The sequence below is a fragment of the Cuculus canorus genome, chromosome 2, assembly GCF_017976375.1.
Source record: "Cuculus canorus isolate bCucCan1 chromosome 2, bCucCan1.pri, whole genome shotgun sequence".
In the NCBI taxonomy this organism is placed as follows: domain Eukaryota; kingdom Metazoa; phylum Chordata; class Aves; order Cuculiformes; family Cuculidae; genus Cuculus; species Cuculus canorus.
The window spans coordinates 96,828,502-96,849,292 of NC_071402.1; the positions used below are offsets into that span (position 1 = coordinate 96,828,502).

Here is a 20,791-nt window from a genome sequence, read left to right on the forward strand (position 1 = left end):
AATTTCATTTTTGTAAGACCTTTACTTCAGCTTGCCATGTATAGTAGCATTTTGAGGGCTGGTACTTGATGTGGCTTGAAGTAATTTCTGGCTCTTTCGTATTGTCTCAGGAGATCTTGACATCTTTTCAGAATCTCTCTTCTGAGGAATCAAATCCCTTTGAGAAAACTGATATTAACAGAGCCTCTTAAAGGCAGTAAAGTGACTTCTTATTTGCTCGAGAAGTATTTATTCATTTCTAGGTAGGAACAACAGGTTGCACACCTTTTTTTCACCTTGTCAGCATCATTCAACCATGAGCATCACAAACTCAGAAGAGCCAGAGCAGCCTCTTCTACCATTGTCTGCGAGAGTAGCTACTTGGTAGTGATTTGTATGGTCTATTTGAAGAGTTGGTAACTGTCCTTTCTTCTGCTTGGAGCTGTACTTCTCCACCTGCCATATAACAACCAACCGTTGTTATTTTTTTTTGATAATGTGCTTAAAAACGCCTGAGTAGAAAAAGACTTCTCTTTTAGAAGCAGGATTAGCTTCTTAGGTAATTTTCATACACTTCTGATTCTGTGCAGGTGACTACAGTCTCAAAGCTTCAGGCTCTTAAGAAAATGAAATAGTGGTGCAAGGCCCTTTTAAAGCATTAAGTTACAGCTTTCAGGACCTGATGAATTTGTGAGTGTAAAAGCAGTAAGATGTTCTACCAAGTACAGAAACTACATTTTTCTGTCTGACAAATGTGTGTGTCAAAATGCAGTCCATGGAGAATTGTTTGGATCTTTATCGTTCTTCCAGGTGTTGTATAAAACGATGAGAAAGTAAAGATATTAATGAAGTGTTACTTAACATGGCTTCATAATCTATTGAAATAAGGCTGTTGGCCAAGTAGCCTGTTTCAAAGAATGTGAGAGGTGTGGTGAGGACTAAGAAACATAAGCCAACTTGCATATGTCTCACCGAGTTGTAAATAAGACAAAAGTGACTAGAAGATTGAGGGAAGCCATTTATTCCTACTTACTTGGTGGGGTTTCACCTGGATTAGTGTGTTTTGGGTGTAGTGAAGGCAGTTGAGAGATACAAGGAGACTGAAGCAGGTCCAGTCTCTTTAGAAGACTACTAAACCAGTTAGGCTGTCACGAGTCTGGCACATAGGAGCTAGTGGATAATTTAATAGTGGCCTGTAACTACTTGAAAGCAACTGCAAAGATTATAGAACCAAGTTCTCCTTGATCAGACCAGAAAACATAACAAGTGACAGCTAGTTTTCCGCCCTTGGCTGGGTAGCGACGTTGTCAGGTTACTGCTTGTTAGTGGGGGGTTAGGCTAGGTGACCTCTAGAAGACCTTTCCAACCTATATTTCACTGATTCTATAAAAACAAGGTTAAACAAGGGTAAGACACAGCATACTGTATAGTATGTTGCTTCTATTGCTATTCAGATACTGTGATCGTGAGTAGAAATTAAATAAAAAGGTCCTCATCTCTTTAGATTAGGAAGAGCTTACTGAATTTTACCAAAACCATTTAATGATTTGAAAACAAACGAAAAAAAAGAGTAAAAGGTTAATAAAAATGTGATACAGTGCCATTTGAGCAGAGTAAAGGTTCCAGGGTTTAGGAGCTAAGCCTTCTTTTTTGTTTCTATTGTGTTCTTCGTTGCTTGCTTGTTGCATCATATCATGCTATAGTCCTTAGCTTTGCAGAATTCCTGACAAAAGCTAGGCATAGTGTGGCTGCTCGTACAGTGTCTTCATGCATCTTACTGTTTGGAAAAATTGCTGCCTTTAATTTTGTTCCCTTTTCTTTGTTTGATAGCTTCTGACAGTCTGTGCACATATGTTAAAAACTGTATTTGTGGCTCTTTAAGATTTTTGTGGGGTTTTTTTTGTCAATAGTAGTCAGACCTACCTGGTTTTGAGTAACGAAAAGCCTTGATGATCAGAATTTTGACTTCCTTTCAGGCCTGTGGCTTTTCTTCCTCAGCGGCCCTAATGGTAGTCGAAGAGAATAGGAATTTGCTCTCGGCTCCTTTGTAACCCTCAATTTGTTTTATTTTATTTTATTTTATTTTATTTTATTTTATTTTATTTTATTTTATTTTTTTTTTTTTTCCCAGTGAGAATGTCCCATGTCAGACACAGCACAGAACACTTCAGGGGGATTGTTGTGATGACTCAGTAGAACAATATTGTTCGTACCATGTACTGCTTTGTGTTTAGTCTATGTAAATTCTGTATCCTTTTTTAATCTTCACCTTCCTTGCCTGATATGAAAAATTTCCTGATATGTTATACTTACCAAAAGAAAAAGTACTCATAACAGCCTCTAGAACAGCAACCTCTCTTGAGGATCTTTGTCTAATTTTGTACATACTATGTTACTGAGAAGCACGCTACACCTCTGGGGAATAAAATCGGATTATTTAATTTTCATTCAACGCTTATTTCATTTTTTAGCCATTATATCAACAAGGTTTTATATTACAGCTATTGGCCATGTATGCATGTAACCTGAAGCCCGCCTGGACTTTGAACCTGAGAGGCAGCGTAGTATTTCACAAATTAATTAGAATAATAGTATGCCCTAAACTGTATTTCTTTTATGTTTAAAGAAATGAATAGAACTGTGAGTGGAAAGATAAAGTAGAATAACAGTTAACAAAACATAAAGGAGAGATATACCACAAATACTACAACAGAATATTATGGTTCCTACAGGAAATCGTGTAGAAAGACCAGAGAAAGGGAGTAAGAGTCAAGTGGGTTATATAAAAGTTCACTATAATGATACTGATTTCCATTTCTTTAATCTGTCAGAAGTTTAATGTTCCTTCCCAAGTGAATTTACAGGAGATTTTCTTTCACTGGTTTTTAGACAAGTATGTCCGATTAAACAGTACATCTATAATATATGTAAAAATATATTCATAATAGGATTAAATTGTGAAGATCAAAGAAGAAGAATGAAGTTGTGCTTTTTCAAAGTAGTAGAAAGAATGCTAAAAATGCTTGCACTGGAATGGTTTTAAACTAAAAGAAGGTAGATTTGGACTAGATATAAGGAAGAAATTTCTTATGATGAGAGTGAGGAAGCACTGGAACAGGTAAACCAGAGAGGTGGTACTTGCCCCATCCCTGGAAACACTCAAGGTCAGGTTGGACAGGGCTCTGAGCAACGTTATCTAGTTGAAGATGTCCTTACTCATTGCAGGGGGGTTGGACTAGGTGAGCCTTAAAAGGTCCCTTCCAACCCAAACTGATCTGTTATTCTATGATAGTAAGAAATCAGTGAAGGAGCCCAGGAAGCAGAGCAATTAATCCTGCCAATAATGTGCTAAAAAAAAAAAAAAAAGTCACAAAACCAAAAGGTTGTAGAGCAACAGAGGTGAGTACTTTACCATTTAATCTGATGAAGAATGACAGGAGCCTGAACAGTTGTGAAATATTGCAGAAAGAAGGTATGTCTCAATGTTTTAGCAAATGTCTTCCACAAACCACAAATATCACCTGTGTTAGCTAGTGAAGGTTTGGTGAGATCTAACAAACCCTGGCAGACTGTCCTGTTCACTCCACTAGGGGTGGAGGGAGGTTTGAACCAGTCAGTGGGTGTGTTGGCACCTGGTTTGATATCCTCTTTGCAGCTTGCCAGGTCCAAGGCTGTTCAGCAGTCTAAGAGGACAAACACTGTTGCTAACAGGTAGGGATGTAGCAAAATCTGTATGCCTTATGATGTGTTTATATCACTGATACAACCCATGGGGGATTATCACCAACTTGTAATTTGATGCATGGGAAACTCTCTTGCAGGGCTCTTTCATAGTAGTTGGAGAGAAACTCTTGCAGAGTGTTCTGAAGCACCTTAGTTTTCCTTCCATTCAGAAATACTTTTTGGAAGAATGTTTCTCTTAACTAGAGAGGTAATTTTTTCTTCTCTCCTGGCCTATCTTTAACTTACCTACCATTCCTAGAAATAATTTCCCATGTAGTTAGTGTACATTTTCCACTGAAAAGACCACTGTTCAGGAAGAATTTCTTATGAGGTTGGGTTTTTTTTTTGTACATTCTAGAGGAAAAAAAAAGTGATAGAAATAGGAACAAATGTTCAAGGTAGCACCTAAATCACTGAGTGTTCTAGATGAAATTTCTTAAAATTGGTGTCTTCTTAGGGCACTAGGCTGTGCACTTGGAATAAAGTAAAAAAATATGATTTAAGTGAGATTAGGGCCCAAGCCATGATCTGCAAATTCAACTCATTCTTCCACAGATCTGCAAGCAGGTCTAGATATGAGTTGTGGGAAAAGCTTGCCCAAGAGTACTTATCATTTGGATGTAAAGGCTTTAATTTGAGTAGCAGTAGCTCCAAAAGGTATGGCATCTGCTCAGGAGTTTGTCTCCTGGTTAATAATATAATATCAGAAGCAGGGCAAATGCCTCCTGATTTGATTTTTTTAACTGAATTTCTAGTTTTCTCTATTGTATGGGAAGGTCCCTCAACCGTTTAAATAAGCAGGAAAAAACAAAACTTGACCTCTTAGCAAAAATACAAAAATATAATATATATATATATATTCTTTTTAGCAAACAATTAAAAATATGTTCACTACCAGCCAAAATGAAATTTTTTGAGGAGCAGTTTGCTATTAATTACACTTTGAATTTTTAAACAACTTTATTGTTGTAAGGCTGAAAAGTTTCAGTTACTGGTTTTGCAGATTCATTTTCAAGTTATGGTATATTGATTTTCTTAATCATCTGAAGAGACAACAACTGGCCTGTAACCATGCTAGTCTCACCTGCCCGAAGGCCATCCTGGCGTGTCTCTGTTCTTGGGGAAGGAATTTCCCCTCTGATATTGGTCAGTTCAAACGTGTTTGGGGCTGCAAAACCTACTAGCCAGAGTTGAGAGGAGATTTAGGATTTATTCCTTCACCATATCCTCTTTCTGAATTCATCTTGATATGATTTTTCAACTTGGCGAATTCTTACCAATTTGTACTATTACTTTGAAAGTCTTTACAGGAAGAGAAATTTGTATTATATCTGCTAAAATACTGTATCGGTTTCAGTAATTACTGCTCAAGAATAACTGTTGCATCTTTAATTGCTGCCTGTGAAGTTACGTTTACAGCAATCTGAAGGGGTCTAGAGTTTCAAATGGGATTGCCTTTTCCTCACAAACCTGCAGTCCCTTCACTTGCATGCTGGTCAGCTGGATGAAAACAAGTTTCCATTCAAACCAAGGTATTCAAGCCAAGGCATTAAGCTGTGTTGGGAAGATTCCCTGTTGTTTGTAGGCAGCTTCTAACCTATGGTTTTGGAGTGTGATGGGCACAAGTATCTGCCAGAAAAGCCTGTATGGATCTGTTGAAGTTGTGAAAAGCAGGATTTTGAGTAGTCTATTCAAATGCATTTTTTCTGAGAGAGCAGGAAAGATGCAAGAAGTATACACCTGTTCGTGCAGGTACTGTGAGTATCCCAATGTCAATAAAATACACTTTCTTCTTCCTCAGGTATGTCCTCTCAGAAACTTAGTGAATTATTTGATATGTAGCATACGAGCTTTGGGGTTATTCTCAGTGCTGACATTTCACCTCCTCTAAAAAGCACTGTTGGAGGAGGATATTTTTGTGGTTTTATTTATTTATTTTTGCTTGGAGCACATCTCTACAACCTCAGTTTGGAGTCTGATGGAGCAAACACTTATGTCTCTTCATAGCATGTTCAGAAAAGACACGCTTGCCTTTGTCAGGAGGAGAACATGCAACTTACAAATACTCCAGGGAGAAAAAAATGTCACCTGATGTTTTTTACGAATAGAGATAAGTTCAGAGGATGCATCATGGTAACTAGGGGGCTGCTTTGCTAGCGATTGGCCCTCAAAGAGCAATTGAGTGAACTCCAATAATCAGCATAAGCATCTGCAAATGAACCTCACATCTTCAGATGCCTCACAAGGAAAATACAATAGTTCTTTGGGGGCTGTGGAAGTGCACAAGGAAGCTGACAGGCCTAAGTAGACTTGAGTGGTTCTGCTCTAATTAATAACGTTGACAAGCTTCCCTCAGTTTTTCCATAGCCTTTGACTATGAGGTTGTCCCTTACCTTGAAAGCACAACATGTATGAGTTGCTTATATCCTTTTTGCTTCTTATTCACTTGTGCTGCTCATCATATTGCGACCTCAAAGGTTTCATGAAGCTTGTCAACCTCACCATAGATGAAACAGAGTTCCCATATCCTTCTCTTGTTCTGTTTCCTTCCCAACATCTTTCCCTTGACCTCTTTTTTTTTTTTCTTTGACTCTGCTGCAGCTATTTTCCCATGAGCTAATTTCATGGAATAAAACGTTAAAAAAACCCCAGACTCTGCTCAGTAGGTGTCTTCTATATCAGTGCTTTAAATAGGGCCGTGGAAGGATCCAGTGAGCTGCAGATCTTAGAGCAGAGGAGGAGTCATACCAGGATGGTCAGAAATGAGAAGGAGGAGGCATTGGAGTTGGATAAAGGTAGGAGCAGCAATAGCAGACAAAGAGAGTGGGAAGCAAGCCTTGGGGAAGTAATGAGACTTTAGATTGGCTCCAGGCCTGTAAAGCCACAGTTTAGGTTACCGTTTGCAAGTTTTCAAACAGAAAATAGCTACATGATTTTATGGATTTTCAGGAATGTATTCCAGATGCTACAGGCACCGTCTTTTCATTCCAGAGATGTTGTGCTCTCTTTAAAACTTGCTGCTTCCTACTGATTAATTCAGCAGATGAGACAGTTGGAAGATCCTTCACACATTTGAATATTTAGCCAAATAGCATTTCTTTTTCCCCAGAGACATCATGACATAATTTCTACAGCCTGCGAAGTAGTATCCTATCAATTTTACTTTTTATAACCTTTGACACTCTGATCTCATATATACCCAGTTCATACTGTATTCAACTAGTGCTGCCTTAGCAGATTTTTTTTTTTTGTCTACTAACATTTATTTGGGCATTTATAGAGACAAACTTCCCATTGACTTATGGTTTCACACCTTTCTAAAATACCTGATAAAGGGTGTTGTGGCTTTTGTGTAATAGAAGGCTGTGAGAATGGCATGAATAGACTACACTGGTGCATTGCACCGTTTGATTTAACTACACACATTTTAATGTTGCCAGGTTTGTGCTGGTACAACAATGGGGAGTAGTGTATTTGGTAAAAATGGCTCATTGATATCAAAACTTGATAGTATGGTCAGTTGTCATCTACCTAGTAAGGTTCAGGTTGAAATACTCAATTTAAGCTAAGAAGGACACTTCTTATTGTACTTTAGCATTCCAGATAGTTTCTCTTATCATCTTATGAACATTTCCCAATTGCTTTCAATGAGAAACTTGACAAGCTGACTGTAAAGACTTGTTTCTGCTCTTGCATGTATTTGACTGTTATTTCATCCTTCTGCTCCAGGTAGCCTTCTGCTCATTGTTTAAACACTACTTCATTATTTAATTCTGCCAACAATGGGTTTTGGAGGAAAAAATTGGGCTTTGTTGATAGAGTACTTGGTTTCACAGATCTGGTACTAGAGCCACAGTTTACAAATTGCATGTTTCATGCTGACTGGGCTGTAGTTTGCCAGCTTTGCTTGCTGCAGAACAGACAGCTTTTGATTTCAGGTGCTTGTCATGCGTCTCTGTGTGGCTGGGATACCTTGGTGAGTACTAATAGTGTCTCTCTGGAAGCTAAGAGTCATTCACTTAAGAGTTTACCACATAAAAGTCCAGTAGGCAGCTCTGCTTATGGAAGGGAAAGTGAGCAGTGATAATCTGACTTCTCTTGTCTATCATGTCTAGCAAAAAGCAAGGTAGCCCTTACTTTTGATATCACAGATGGCCTTCCATTGAATTTAGCCTGTCTTCTATGCTTTCACTTTTTTTTTTAGATTTGAACCTAAGAGGTCCTTAAGTTCTTTTTCCTGTGGTGATTCCACCTGAGTAGCTGTGTGAGTCATGAAAACGTGGGGCAGCTTCCTGCACTCACTGTGATGGTATCCAACAGTGTTGCTGTAGTCACAGTGCTGATGTAGTAAACGCTATGGGAGGCTTTTCTGAAGGCTGGGTGCTATTTATCTTTCTTGTGTTACTGATCATAGTTTCTTGAAACTTAAAAAGTAAGAAGTAGAGGAACCATGTAAAAACATATTATATAAATTTGCGAGCAGAATATGCTTGTTAGCACAGGTTCCTAACAACATAAATAGAAGTACACATAAGCAAGGCAGAAGTTTCTCCCCATCCTAGTTACATTCTCAAATTTGCTTTGTAAAAAGCAGAATACATTGAACATAGTTTTCCTTAAGTCTGATGGTACAATTATAGTTGCAGTGGCTATATCTGTGCAATGGAGTATGATCTATGATCTCCCTACAGATCTTGAGTCCTCTACTGTATCCAGTACTTTTTTCATGCCCTTGTTATTTCTCACTTGTTTTTTGTTCCCCACCCATTACTTAGGAAGTAGCTTGAATAATTCCTTTCTTTAAAAAGGAATTGCTCTAATTAAATTTCTATTCAGATGCATATCTTGCAAGTAGTTTTTAGAAAAGAGTGTATTTCTAGAAAATGTTTCCTGAGTCAATTAAATTGCAAGTTCAAGATAAGGTTCATGTAATTGAAAAATATAAACGTTGTGTGAAAGGGAAGATGCGTTAATTCATGCCACCGACTAGATTCCATGAGGTATTATTCTCATTACTATTCATGTTTTTGAAGGATAAAGGCTTTTCTAATACAGTTGCTGGGCTAACTAGGCTTCTGAAGAATAATTTTTGTAGGCTTTTGTTAATATGAGGAGGGCTCATTAAGCAATATTAAAAGGAGGTGACAATATAGTACTGGAATGTGTGTTTTGACAAGTAGTTTCTTGAAAATGCAGCAAAAATTTTCATAATTTCCTTGCAATGGCTTTTCTTTTATGGCAGGTTTCTGAACTGTACTGTGTATTATGGATGTAATGAAAATTGGCTACGATTTAAAATTTAGTTCTGACATTTCCACTTAATTGCATTTTAAAGCAAAAAAATCTCAGTGTACAAAATTTGTTATTCTTTAGAGACTTGTACAACTTTAAAAAAGTTAAGCGAGGGCACTGCTTATTATGAAGAATATTCAGTTTAACTTTTTCCCCCCTAGCTCCAGTTATAGTCCCAGAAGATATGGCAAAATGGTAAAGCTGTGAAATAACATTAAAATGCCATTTAATGTGTCAAGGGAAACTTTGTTTATTTTTTTTCCCTTAGATAAAAAGACTTGAATAAAAGCTTTTTCTTCTCGAGTGCTCACAGGTTTTCAAGTAGATGGAGATGGCTGTTGCTAGCAGCAGATTATACCAGATGCAGAATTGCCTAGGGAATGTGTGCTTTGTTTGCTGGAGACAGGTCTTATTGTCTTGCCTCGAGGCATTAGGTTGAGTCTGTTAGAGTATATAAGTAGTAGTTTTTATCCTTTGAGTTAGTGGAGTGTCACGTGGCACTGTGTGACATTTTTAGGTAATGCATGAAGTAGGAATTTTTTTTTTTTTTTTTAAACTTAACTGTGAACAAGTAGATGACCTCTATTGAAGTTTTGCAAAACCTTTAAATATTTACCACTGAAATAAAAGAAGGATTGCAAGTTTCAGAGACAGGTTGCTAGGTTCTCTGCCCAAGAAACAGACTAAATTAGCATTTCATCATAGTTCTCTATCCACAGAAATATTATCAAGGAAGAGGTAAAAGGATTTTCATTTATGTTGTACATCTTAGCATACAAGTAGAGGACCAGTGAGGCTCTGAATGATGAATGTCTGAAGGTTTTCTGAAAGTCTCACTAAGCCTAACTTGGACATTTTAGAGATTTGCTGTACTTATGTTGGAAATGAGGTAATGGGCATAATAAGTTTTCGAGTTATTTCATACTTGTCTGTGTATCGGGTATTAAATTTTTTCTTCTGAGATACTTCATTTTAGTGCAGCAGCCAACAAAAGCTATTTGGCAAGATGGCCTGTGATCTCCTTTAATACTGCAATTTGTGTGTTCTTGTGAGATTTCATTTGAGGTATAATTTGTAAATAAATTTGTCCATATTGTGAATATGAACTGAAAATTGTGGAACTGTGTGTGGCACCAGACTGGTTTTCTTTCTTCGTTAAATTTTTATTTGCTGGAGATCTCCAAATACTCAATGTAGCATCCTTGTGCTTGTTGAACATCACTTTCTCTAGCATGTTCAGGTTGGAGACAGCTCGAGCAAGCTGAAGAGTATAATATTGTCTAAGCAATTGTGTATTTTGGATAAGATAATTTTTCTGAAAAATGCTATGACACGTTTTAGTCTGTTCCAACATCACAGTAAACATTTCATGAATCCATATATTGCTGGAGAAAATATGGATTTACAAGGTTACAGTTTGACAGAAGTTTGCCAGAAGGTTGTGATACAGTGCGCAACTGTGAAAGATAGTTCTGTTCTCAGAGCAACCCATAATATGTCAGACCTAGCAAATCTGCTAAAACTCTTCAGTGCTTCTCTTCTTTACTGTTTTGCACATTATAATTCAGTAGTTGTGTAGGGTTAATGTGTTAATGGATGATCTTCAAACTTTAACGAATATAAGCAGGTTTTGCATCTCACTGTTTTGAATGCAGATAGTTTTTTTCAGGGCTTCATGCAGTTTCAAAAATCTGTAATGGCTTGATATTCAGTGTTGAAATCAAAGTGAGTCAATATATTACCAACAAAATGAACAGCGGTAACCATTTAATCGTAGCGTTTTGGTTTCCTGGTTGGTGCTAAGGTAGCATCAAAGCTAAGCAGTTACATAAATTAATATTCAGACAAATGTTTCTCTGCTCAAGGCAAGCAATTAAAGCTTGAAAATCCTCAGTATGATTTTAAGTAAACATTTAAACATTTTTAAGTAAATGCGCATTTAAAATTAAATAAACATTTTAAAGTAAACAATGGAAGACTGATGTAACTGGTCATTTCTGACTGGTACTACATAAATGATTATGTTCTGAGCTAGCAGTTCCTATCTGCATAGGCTGTCCCTTGTATTTTGTGTAACTTTTCTTGAATTGTGCTTAGTAACTCAGTCCCATCTTTCTTGACCAGATTGTCTGCTATTGTTGTGGCAAATAAAGCTTAACTGACTTTGATTAGGGCTTTCAAGGTCATATTTTTGTCCAAGATACACAGTGGACATAGTCTCTGTAGATACTCCCCAATCTAACCCATGTGTGCTGTAGCCTGATAGCTTCCTATGGGGTTCTTTTGGTGTGTCAGTTTGTTTTGTTTCTGAGGTTTAAATGTGCAAGTTGCTTCTGATTTGGGAATGTTTTTATTGTGGCTGCTTTCCAGTGTCACATGCGCCATGTAGCTACTTAGAAGCTGAAAATGATCGATTTTGATAATATTAACACATGATCTGTCTGTCCATCTTTAGGAAAGCCCAAGAAGGGAAGAAGAAAGTGGTTCTAGCAGGCTGTGTGCCACAAGCGCAACCTCGTCAGGACTACTTGAAAGGCTTGAGTGTTATAGGGGTATGTATCTTTATCAACTAGAAAGCAAAATTTTTCATTAATGTTTTCAACAGGTCAATGTCAGTATCAATATATAGACTTTGTTTCCTTTCTCTTGGAAAAAGCAGCAGCAAAGCTTGGTGTCACTCCTACCACTGTAGTATTCTTGCGTTATACAGCACTTAACCTTTCTTTCATCCAGGGTGATTTGGTTTGGTTGTGGCATGAGGAGAGAAAGAAAGTGTTACAGTCGGTGGAATTGAGTTCCAGTGCCCTATGTAGCCTTAAAATATCCAGGCTTCATCCAGGATGATAAAGATACCCACTATCACGTTCTTTAAAATATCTCAAGTTATTTGCTTTAAGACAAATCCACACACCCTTTGTTAACATCAGTGGAAGAACTGTAAAAGAATAGAGCATATGAATTGTGTGGATACTGATGAGGATTTGGTGGTTTATTGTTTCACTTCACTCTATTAAGCAGAATGGCAAATGATAGTGATTATTTTGTTTAAATTTGAGGCAGTCTGAAGAGTTAAACCCACCAGTGACTGAGTTGTTAAACAGTTAACAACCTTTACCTCGAAAAGGTAACCAAAGTGCTTTTGACTTCATTCAGTTAGTAAAGTGCCTTCAGTATCCTTTGGGATAAAATACTACTGTATAGTTGTATATTTTTGAGGTGAAGCTGTCATTGAATTCAGTATGTGGGAATTACAGTGAAACTGTCCTGTATTATGTTAAGTCATAGCAGATGACTGTGCAGTATTGTTTCTGCGTTAAAAACATAGAGGTCATTGTATTTCTGCTTCAGTGTCATGAACACAGGTTAAAACTATGATTTTATAGGAACGGCAACAACAACAATGTCCTAAGCCCTCACTTTCATTAGAAGATCTTACGAGGTGCAGTTCTGCAAAGTAATTTAGGAGTAAAATAATAGGAATTATTTTACTTGGATATCTTGGAATTTGGAAGAAGATGGCTTCATTAACTGATTTATTGGAATTCTTTATGAAGTTGGGCTTTGTTAATTGAATTTTTAATTAGTTACTGCTGTCACTCAAAATGTTTTATTTCCCCATTTTTTTCCAGCTGACATTCTCAGATACGTTAATGCTTATAAATTAACTCGATGCCTAAAAATTACATTCGGGGTCTCTAAAATGTGACACTATTCTGTAAAGATGACACAGCAGTGATAGTTACAGTTTAAATGAAGTAAAAAACTTTCCATTCCACTCTGTATTCTTATGTTACACAAATAAAAAGAAGAGAATCCTTGTGTTCTGTCATCTCTAAGATCCTGACTAATGAAGTGCAACTTAGTCTGTCCAGCAGGGCAGGAAAAAAAAAAAACCAAAAATGAAATGGTAACTCAATTCCTGTTGGCTCAGGGGCAACATCGTTATGTGATCTGTAGGTGGTCATTATAGGGAATATAACAATATCTACACATATGAAGATGGAGGTGAAAAACTAAGTGACTCGCTGTCCTTTGACCCAGACTGTAATTCAATGTTTGTTTTGGTGAATTTAATTTAGGAAAATTTTGGGACCTGAAGTTTGAATAGTTTTTTAAAAATAATTTTTTCTTTCCCCTTTTTTAAAAAAAAGCAAAAATCCCCCCAAAGAACACCCAAATCTGCAACTTTTTTTTTAGATAACGTGTGATTTCTGAAATTTAGCCTTTTATAGTCATCTTCATCTTGGTACCTAGAACCAGCGTTTAGTGACAAATATTTGCATTTATTGCAGAAGGATTTCTGTTTGATGTTGTATTGGCTATTAATGCAGTGTTCCCAAGTACTTTTGCATTGGAGCTGAAAATACTGATTTGTTCTTCACAATAAAGACAGTGTCTTCTAACTGTCATTGCTATGGTAAAATTTTCTGTGCTTTAAATTATAGATACCTCATCTCAGAAAGGCCTTAAACTTTAGGCCTAACTTTTAACAGAAGCAAAGTTAAGAGCAGATACTGTCCATGTTTTCAGTTTGTATGTTTAAGATGATTTTCTCTTTTTACAATGAGTGTGAGGGTGTGACTGTATTAAAGGATAACAGTTACCTTACTATTGCAAAATATTTTTGAAAGGCAGTTTTGACAGAACTGAGAAATAGAAAATGTTCTGTTGGCAGTAGGATATTGATTCTGCTTTAAGATTTTAGGCATTAAGAGTACATTTTTTTGAAAACTTGCTTTACCACCAGGTCAGTCTCATCTTCAACTTGGCTGAGAAATAAAGTTGATTTATTGATGCTTATGTAAGTTCTGCTATTTTCTTCCTTTTTTTTTTTTTTTTTTTTCTTTTAAAGAACAGTGTTGTCTGAGACTGTGGTTATTTACCAGCAATTATAACTCCCCTGGGGCAGCTTTCTGAAGGCAGAGTGTGCTCTTCTGCTTGTCTTGTTATAGTGGTGGAGGAAGTTGCAATGTAACTACCAGAAAATTTCCAGTAACTTGGGGCTTGTTTTGATTTGCTCTTGAGAAATACAGGATTGAACTTCCACTGTTCTTTATTATGTGATTTGGGCAGAATGGGAGGGAGGGCAACTTCGTATCCCTGTTATCGTTTGCGATGTTACCATGCTTTTGTGTTTCTTTAATGTCATTGCCATTTTTTGATAATAATGTGGGTTGGGGCATTGCCACAGGCTGCGTATAAGCAACCCATAATACAGCATGGCAAGGTAGAGGAGCTGTTTTCTGGAAGGAGGAAGTTCTAGGTAGCAGTAAACCTGCCAAGTGTGAAAAGTAAGTGAAACGCATAGTGATGCCTTACATGGGTTCACAGCCATTTACACCCAGGTGCGTGTAACCTCCCTCCTTTATGTCTGGAGTAACATACCCACTTCAAACTCATGTGCACATATGGTTGCAAAGAGAAATATCAGCTATCCTAGTTAGAGTTGTCCCTCCCTTTTCATTTTCAGTTGTTAAAAAGGAGGATGTGTGGCTTTGTCTATGCTGATTATTTTGAGGGGATTACAGGAGAAGGGAAAGGAGGGACAAGGAGTAATGGCAGATTTAGGAGACTGGGGTTATGGTTAGCCCAATTGTGGTCTGGGGCTTGTGAATAGCTGTCGGTAGCTGTAGTGCTTCCTTGCTTCCTGAGCTGCATGCAAGGGCGCACAAAACCGTTGTTCCCAGTGGTAGATTGAACTGTTGTAATGACACGAGATGATATGTTTCTTTTAAATATGTCTGGAGTTTTAAGTTATTTGGTGTCCAAGTGCTGCTATGTATTGGAACCTCTCATGAATTTGCTAAGGGTTTGTGGTCCTTAAGATGCTTCAGAAGCGCCGTGTATCTGTACTTTGAAATCATCAGACATCCTGGACATATTGAAAGCATGGGGCCTAATGCACATATGTATCCCATTAAAGGCATACTGTAGCTCTGCCGATGAGTGAATCTTTTCACTTCCTGAATGAGAATGTCAACCCCAGTTCTCCTTCCTTCTCCACCTTTCCCAATGTAAAATCTAGCATCACAGACCAGCTGTCTGCCAACTTCTGCCATACATCCATTTCCCAAGGGAAGAATTTCAGCCCACTCTTTCATCTGCACGAAATATATCCAGTGTCACCAAGGCTGTAACCTTCTCTGCTGCTGCATTCTGAGGCAGAAGATGCAGGTCCTGTGTGTGGTAGTTACTGCAGGCTCTCTGACCAGAGTTGAGCCTAAAGCCCCCGCTTTAAGGAGAAACATATAGTCATGCAAACCCTCCTGCAGGGGCTCCCTGCAGTCCCCTGACCTCTGAATAATCCTTTTCTGTGGCTGTTCTACTCTATAAGACAAGCTTTAGGTAATTTATTTTAACATCCAGTTTGACACTGTGTAGTGTGATTAGTTAAAGTGCTGAACACTGTTGGTGGCAGCGTACTAGAAGCACTGCTATAAAATACATGGTCTGGTATAAGAAATGCTAAAAACATTGAAAAAACCAGACACTTTATTTCTCAAGCTGTACATCTATAATTGGCATACTGTTATCAATTTAGTGCCTCTGTTCTCCATTTATAACAGCCTTGTGAGCAGAGCTTTCACAGTGGCATTGTGAAAGAAAATCAGTGTAACCTTATGAAGACACCAGATGCCTGTACATTCCTGCCGCTGTGGTGTTCTAAATGAGAATGATATTTCTGATGTTCAGTTCATACACGTTTCAATGATGTTTGCAAAACAGAGATGATACGTCCATACCTTGCAGTATTTGTAAGGTCAGACTGCATTAAATATTGCAAGCCTCTCTGTTTGCTGCCTTTGAACTGTAGCTTTACATAAATGCAAATATCCAATGTGTACTTCTGGAAAGACAAATTTGATGGATTTTGAATTATTTGAATTAACAGAACTTCTTGGAAAGCGTGCCAAAAGCCTGGGAACAGGTGGGTGTGATTCTTCTGTAGCTTACAGCCAAGAATGGTTTCATGCAACATTCAAGCTCAGTCAGTACCACTCAGCTGGTCAACTCTCACTTTTGAATTGCTCTGCTGATATTCAGATATGATGCTTGAACCTGAAAAGTCAGGAAAGAATTGCAGTTAAGCGCCTGCTTTTAAACTGAAAATTGGATGTGCAAATAGAAACCATTAATTTCTACAGCAGCTACCTACTGTCCTGTGAATCAAAAGGCGTAGGAATTAATTTAGATAAGAATTATACTTAAGCTGTCTGTGTTTAGCAATGAAAATCAGTTGTTTACATGCTTTTCTGGGGTATTCTCCTTCCCTTTAAAGTTTATGTAGAGCCTGCTCTCAAAATACATTCTTAAACCAGAATATTGTCCATTACTATGGCCAAGGTTGTCAGCAAAGGCTTTAAACACAGATGTTATCCCGCTGAAGCTGAAGTGTATAGTCAGATGCCTTTTGAAGTTATGTATTAAGGCCTGGATTTACACAGCCTAAGTACCGTAATTTGAGAGTGTTTTGCTCAGCTCCTTTTATGGTCCATGAAGATAATTATCTCTAAGATAATTTAGATTTTTAGAAGATCTGAACTGACTTTTGAAGCTGTGTATTTCCCTTTTACTGGCTTTAGAGAAGGGATAGGATGAAGCCTTTTAGCATGCAACATCTGACACAGCTTCTCAAACAAGGTGAGATAAAACTGAGAGTTGGTGAACCAGAGTTAAAATCATTAGGGTTATGAATAGTGGGTTGTAATTATCTAAGATTATTTTATCTATGTAGTAACTGATATATTTTTATGTATATGAATGAAAATCAAAGATAGGTAGGGTTTTCCATAGACGAGAAAAAAACATTGTTTTGCTTTAAATAGTAATGTATACGTATGTATTCTCACTCCCAGGGTCTTCGTAAGCAACAGAGTGCTGACAATTTTTGCTTCAGCAGTAGCCTCATGCAGTACGAGCAAGCCGCTACCTTGTCCTATACTAGGGGTACCCTGGCCTTAGTTTCTCCCAACCATTGGCTATGTTTTTGTTTTGCAGGGTTTTTTCAGTAAACGTTTCTAGTCTTTGGTATGTCTGGTCTTTTTTCCTACTTCTCTGACTTCAAGATCCTTTTCTGGTAGTCACTTTCTGACACTTGATGCCCTTACACATTGCTTATGTTACTTCTGAGAAATTTCTCTTGGAAGGGCAGTTGGGAAAGGCTCAGGAAGTAATTTCTTCAGAAGAGTTGTCAGTGTTCTGTCAACATTAAAGAAGCTTTAAGCTTCAGACCTTCCATGGTGGAAATACATTTCCTTCTATGCTGAAAGGAAGTAGGTTGGGGGGGAGCAACTGTATTTGCTTTGGGGGAAGATTGCTGAGAAGGCTGGTTATGATGAGGACCTAACTGCCATTTTTAACTAGCAGTGGAAAGTGTGTCAGCAGCGGTGAGAGGTGAGACAACTCGGAGGGTGAAACCACAAACTTCTTGACCAAAAGATGCTGACTGGTGTCAGGTGTCAGAGATGGCATGTTTTGTCTCTAGTTTGTTTTTCATTTGCTGCTCATTCTACCAGGTTAACTGCAGTCCCTCAGCAGAAACAACAGTGGTCAGCCAGGTGATGTGGATCCCTTGCAACCACTTTGAAGAAATGGTGTGTCAGGTGCAGGAATTATTTTGCAATCTCACGTTTTGGAGACAGCAAAGACTGTGATGTATTCCACTACTGAGAATCAAAAGCTAATTTGAGGGGAACTGCTGATTTGAATGTCAAGATGCTTCCTAACTTATACAGTGTTTTTTTAACTTCTTTTTTTTTTTATTACTCACCTGGTAGGCACTCTCTTCTGAGACAGAGACAGTTCAAGTCTCAATATGAGGTGATATTTTCTGAAGGAATTGAAATGCTTGCTTTGTAGGATTTAATCTTCTTTAATGGGACAAAATAGCCATTATCTAACAGACAGTGGCATAACTCCAGAAAGCACAAGCACTGTGGCAGTTTGCAAAGGACAGTGTGCCTCTGGTGTAATTATGCTCCCTGCAGCTGACTCCATCTGAAATGATCTCTGGGCTGTATTAAGAGGAGAGAAAATGAATACCTTTTCTTTTACCACATAGACTGCCAGGAAGCACTATGCATTCACACCTTTCTTGCAATACATAGTGGGACCAGATTGTTCCTCAGCTTCTTCAGTGGTGCAGCTTGAATCAGCTTGTGGTGGCCCAGAAGCCTGTGTAGCAGACTTTGTTAAAAGGCTGTCTGTGTCTTCCAGAAAATATTGGACATTCGTGAATTGCTTGTTTTCCTCTATTTTCTTATCATGGCTGCAGCCACAGAAAGAAGCACCCAGAGGCTTCTTTCTCAGAAAAGACCATTAAGATACTGGATATCTTCACTAAAAAGAGCTGTTTGCTTTTTTGAACCTTAGCACTTTTTACCCAGCTTTGGTTGTAAGGGACATCTGAAGACCATCCGCCCTGTTTTGTGTTGGTCCTGTCTCCTCACAAAAGAGATTGGTCCAAAGACCTTTACCCACAAAATGCTTTTGTCCGTATTTCAGTGGATACATTAAACTGAAAGTATATTTATTTCACTGTAAATTTTGTATAACCTTTTGTCTTCCAAGATGGCAATGCAGGGTCTTTACAAAGGTCTTCGTGCTTCCCTGAAGAGATTGTCAGAAAGTTCCTTGGTAGGTTCATGGATGCACTTTTCTAGATAGCTTTCTCAGGTCTGAGGCTCAGTGACTTCTACAGAATACTAAATCTCAGGGTAAATATGCAATTTCTCACTTATCTGACTGTTAAGGGTATTCAGAATTATAAGGGCTGTCTTAGCTGTTACATTTTTTCCAGAGTTCATTTCTTGCAGAGTAGTTTCAGGATGTTAATACTGATTCCGAGACAACTCTAGTCATTTGTGTGGTGGTCCTCACCGTGCGTGTCTGTCTGCACTCATAGATCACTCAGTGTGAGACTGCAGACGTAGCGCATTACAAGCGTGTCTTTAAGCTGTTTACACCTAGCTGTCATCTGTTGAATGTGATGATGACACTACAAAGGGAACTAGGGGACCTTCTCTGATGACAAATGGACCATGTGTGTGTTTCTCTACTCCTCTTCTTAATTACTGGTGCTTAGTTGCAGAGCTCAGGGTTTCTGTCTCCCATTGAAGTGCTGGAGTGCCCTGGGAGGCACATGGTTTGAAATGTGACTGGTTCATATTTGCGTGTTGAGGAGTGACCTGCAGCTTCAGCCCCAGCATGGGTTGCCTCATGTCTGCTTTATGTGTGTAATGATTGGATATGTATGATTGCTAAGCTGTAATTATGCCTAGCTCTGACCTCACCAGGAAGGCTAAAAGATTTTTCCTGGTCTTTGTTTCAACTCAAGATTCATGCTTTGAAACAACTCTTTTTCCTTGCTTGTTGATCAGCCAGCTTCCAGCTTTGGCTACTCCTTCATCCCATGGGTCCTGCTTGTGCTCCTGTCCTATATTCATCTCAGCTCAGACTTCTGCATCAGCCTTGATTTGTGGGTTTGAGGGGGGGTGGGCAGTTGGTTGGTCCTGTTTAGCTGCCTTTAGATTTTGTTCTACCCAAGCTCTAATGGAAAACTGTTTGCAGTGGACGATGCGCATGCTTCTATTAGAAACAAGATCTCACAAGACCTGTGGAGGCAAGTAGCGTGCAAAAGCTATGTCCAGCAGTAATGTACCCACTGTTGGTCCTGAAGGTTTGGTTTATTGAGACTCATTTCAAAGAAAAGTTGAGGAATGGTGTCTTTTCCCTTCGTACACCACTAAGAACTTATAAGTCTCTGTGTTAATGGGCTTCCTGGTGCTTGATGTTGACACTGTTGAATCTTTGCTCAAGAAGATTTATGGATACCTTTGACACCACTCCGAAACAGAATTATCCATAAAATTAGTGAGATGTGGGGAAAAGGAATCCTCTAGGCCTCTGTATACCGAAGAAAATGTCATTACCATGACCTTGTGATTTTTTCTTTTTCTTCTTTTCCCTTTTTTTCAGACAAGAATCTATTAAACCCTTCCCTCTCCTCACTCTAGATTCACCTTAGTTTTATTAAAATACTTCAGTCTTCATAAATTAAAATTGGAAGCATTCCATATTTTCTTCTTGAACACTTATGGCTTTAGCCAAACAATTCCCAATAATTTCAGATGAAAAATAATTAATGTGGGAAATAACACGTAAGGCAGAATAAACATCCATATCTAGTCACAGATCATTATCTCTTAGACCTTTAATTTAAGTTATTACATGAACTGTCTTCTTGATAGAGAAATTCAGAATAACTTAGTTTATCCAATAAAATGAAAATACAATATACTGATTTTTTTTTTATTTAGCAGGGGGTTTGGAGCTATGGTAAAATTCCCCAGATGTGCAACAAAAAGTTATCAGAGGTGGTTCAGGTTATGAAACAACTAGATTTCTTTTCTTTTAAAATGATTATGAACTTACAGTTTGGTGTTGAGATATGTAGCAATAATATTTAAGACAATGTATTTGGCATAGACTCTGTTCTCTGTCTGTATTTATAGTCATAAATGTGTACACGTCTGTTTTCAAGTTGCATTTTTTTTTATTTAAAAAATATTAAGTCTAGATGTCATTATCTTAGGTCAAAATTTTTAAATTTCTATCTAGAAAGGATATGTATGCAAGTATGTAAATATAGATGTGTTCCACACAACTGCTTCTGTGTGCTTTATTTGCAAGTAGATCACAAAATATTGACATATATATATAATATGAATGCTTCTGATCCAGCGAAGGATTTAAATGTATGTCTTTTTGTAAGGTTATTAAAATGTCAGCATTAGTG

At 37.9% G+C, this 20,791-nt stretch overlaps 1 protein-coding gene across 9 annotated transcripts in view; it reads left to right on the forward strand.

The window, feature by feature from the left end:
* CDKAL1 (CDK5 regulatory subunit associated protein 1 like 1) overlaps positions 1-20,791 on the forward strand; it is a 413,904-nt gene that overhangs the window by 112,775 nt on the left and 280,338 nt on the right. For all 9 annotated transcript variants that reach the window (XM_054060495.1, XM_054060500.1, XM_054060494.1 and 6 more), the window contains one exon: positions 11,450-11,546. In XM_054060495.1, coding sequence (XP_053916470.1) covers positions 11,450-11,546 — 97 coding nt within the window. The remainder of the gene's footprint in view (positions 1-11,449; positions 11,547-20,791) is intronic.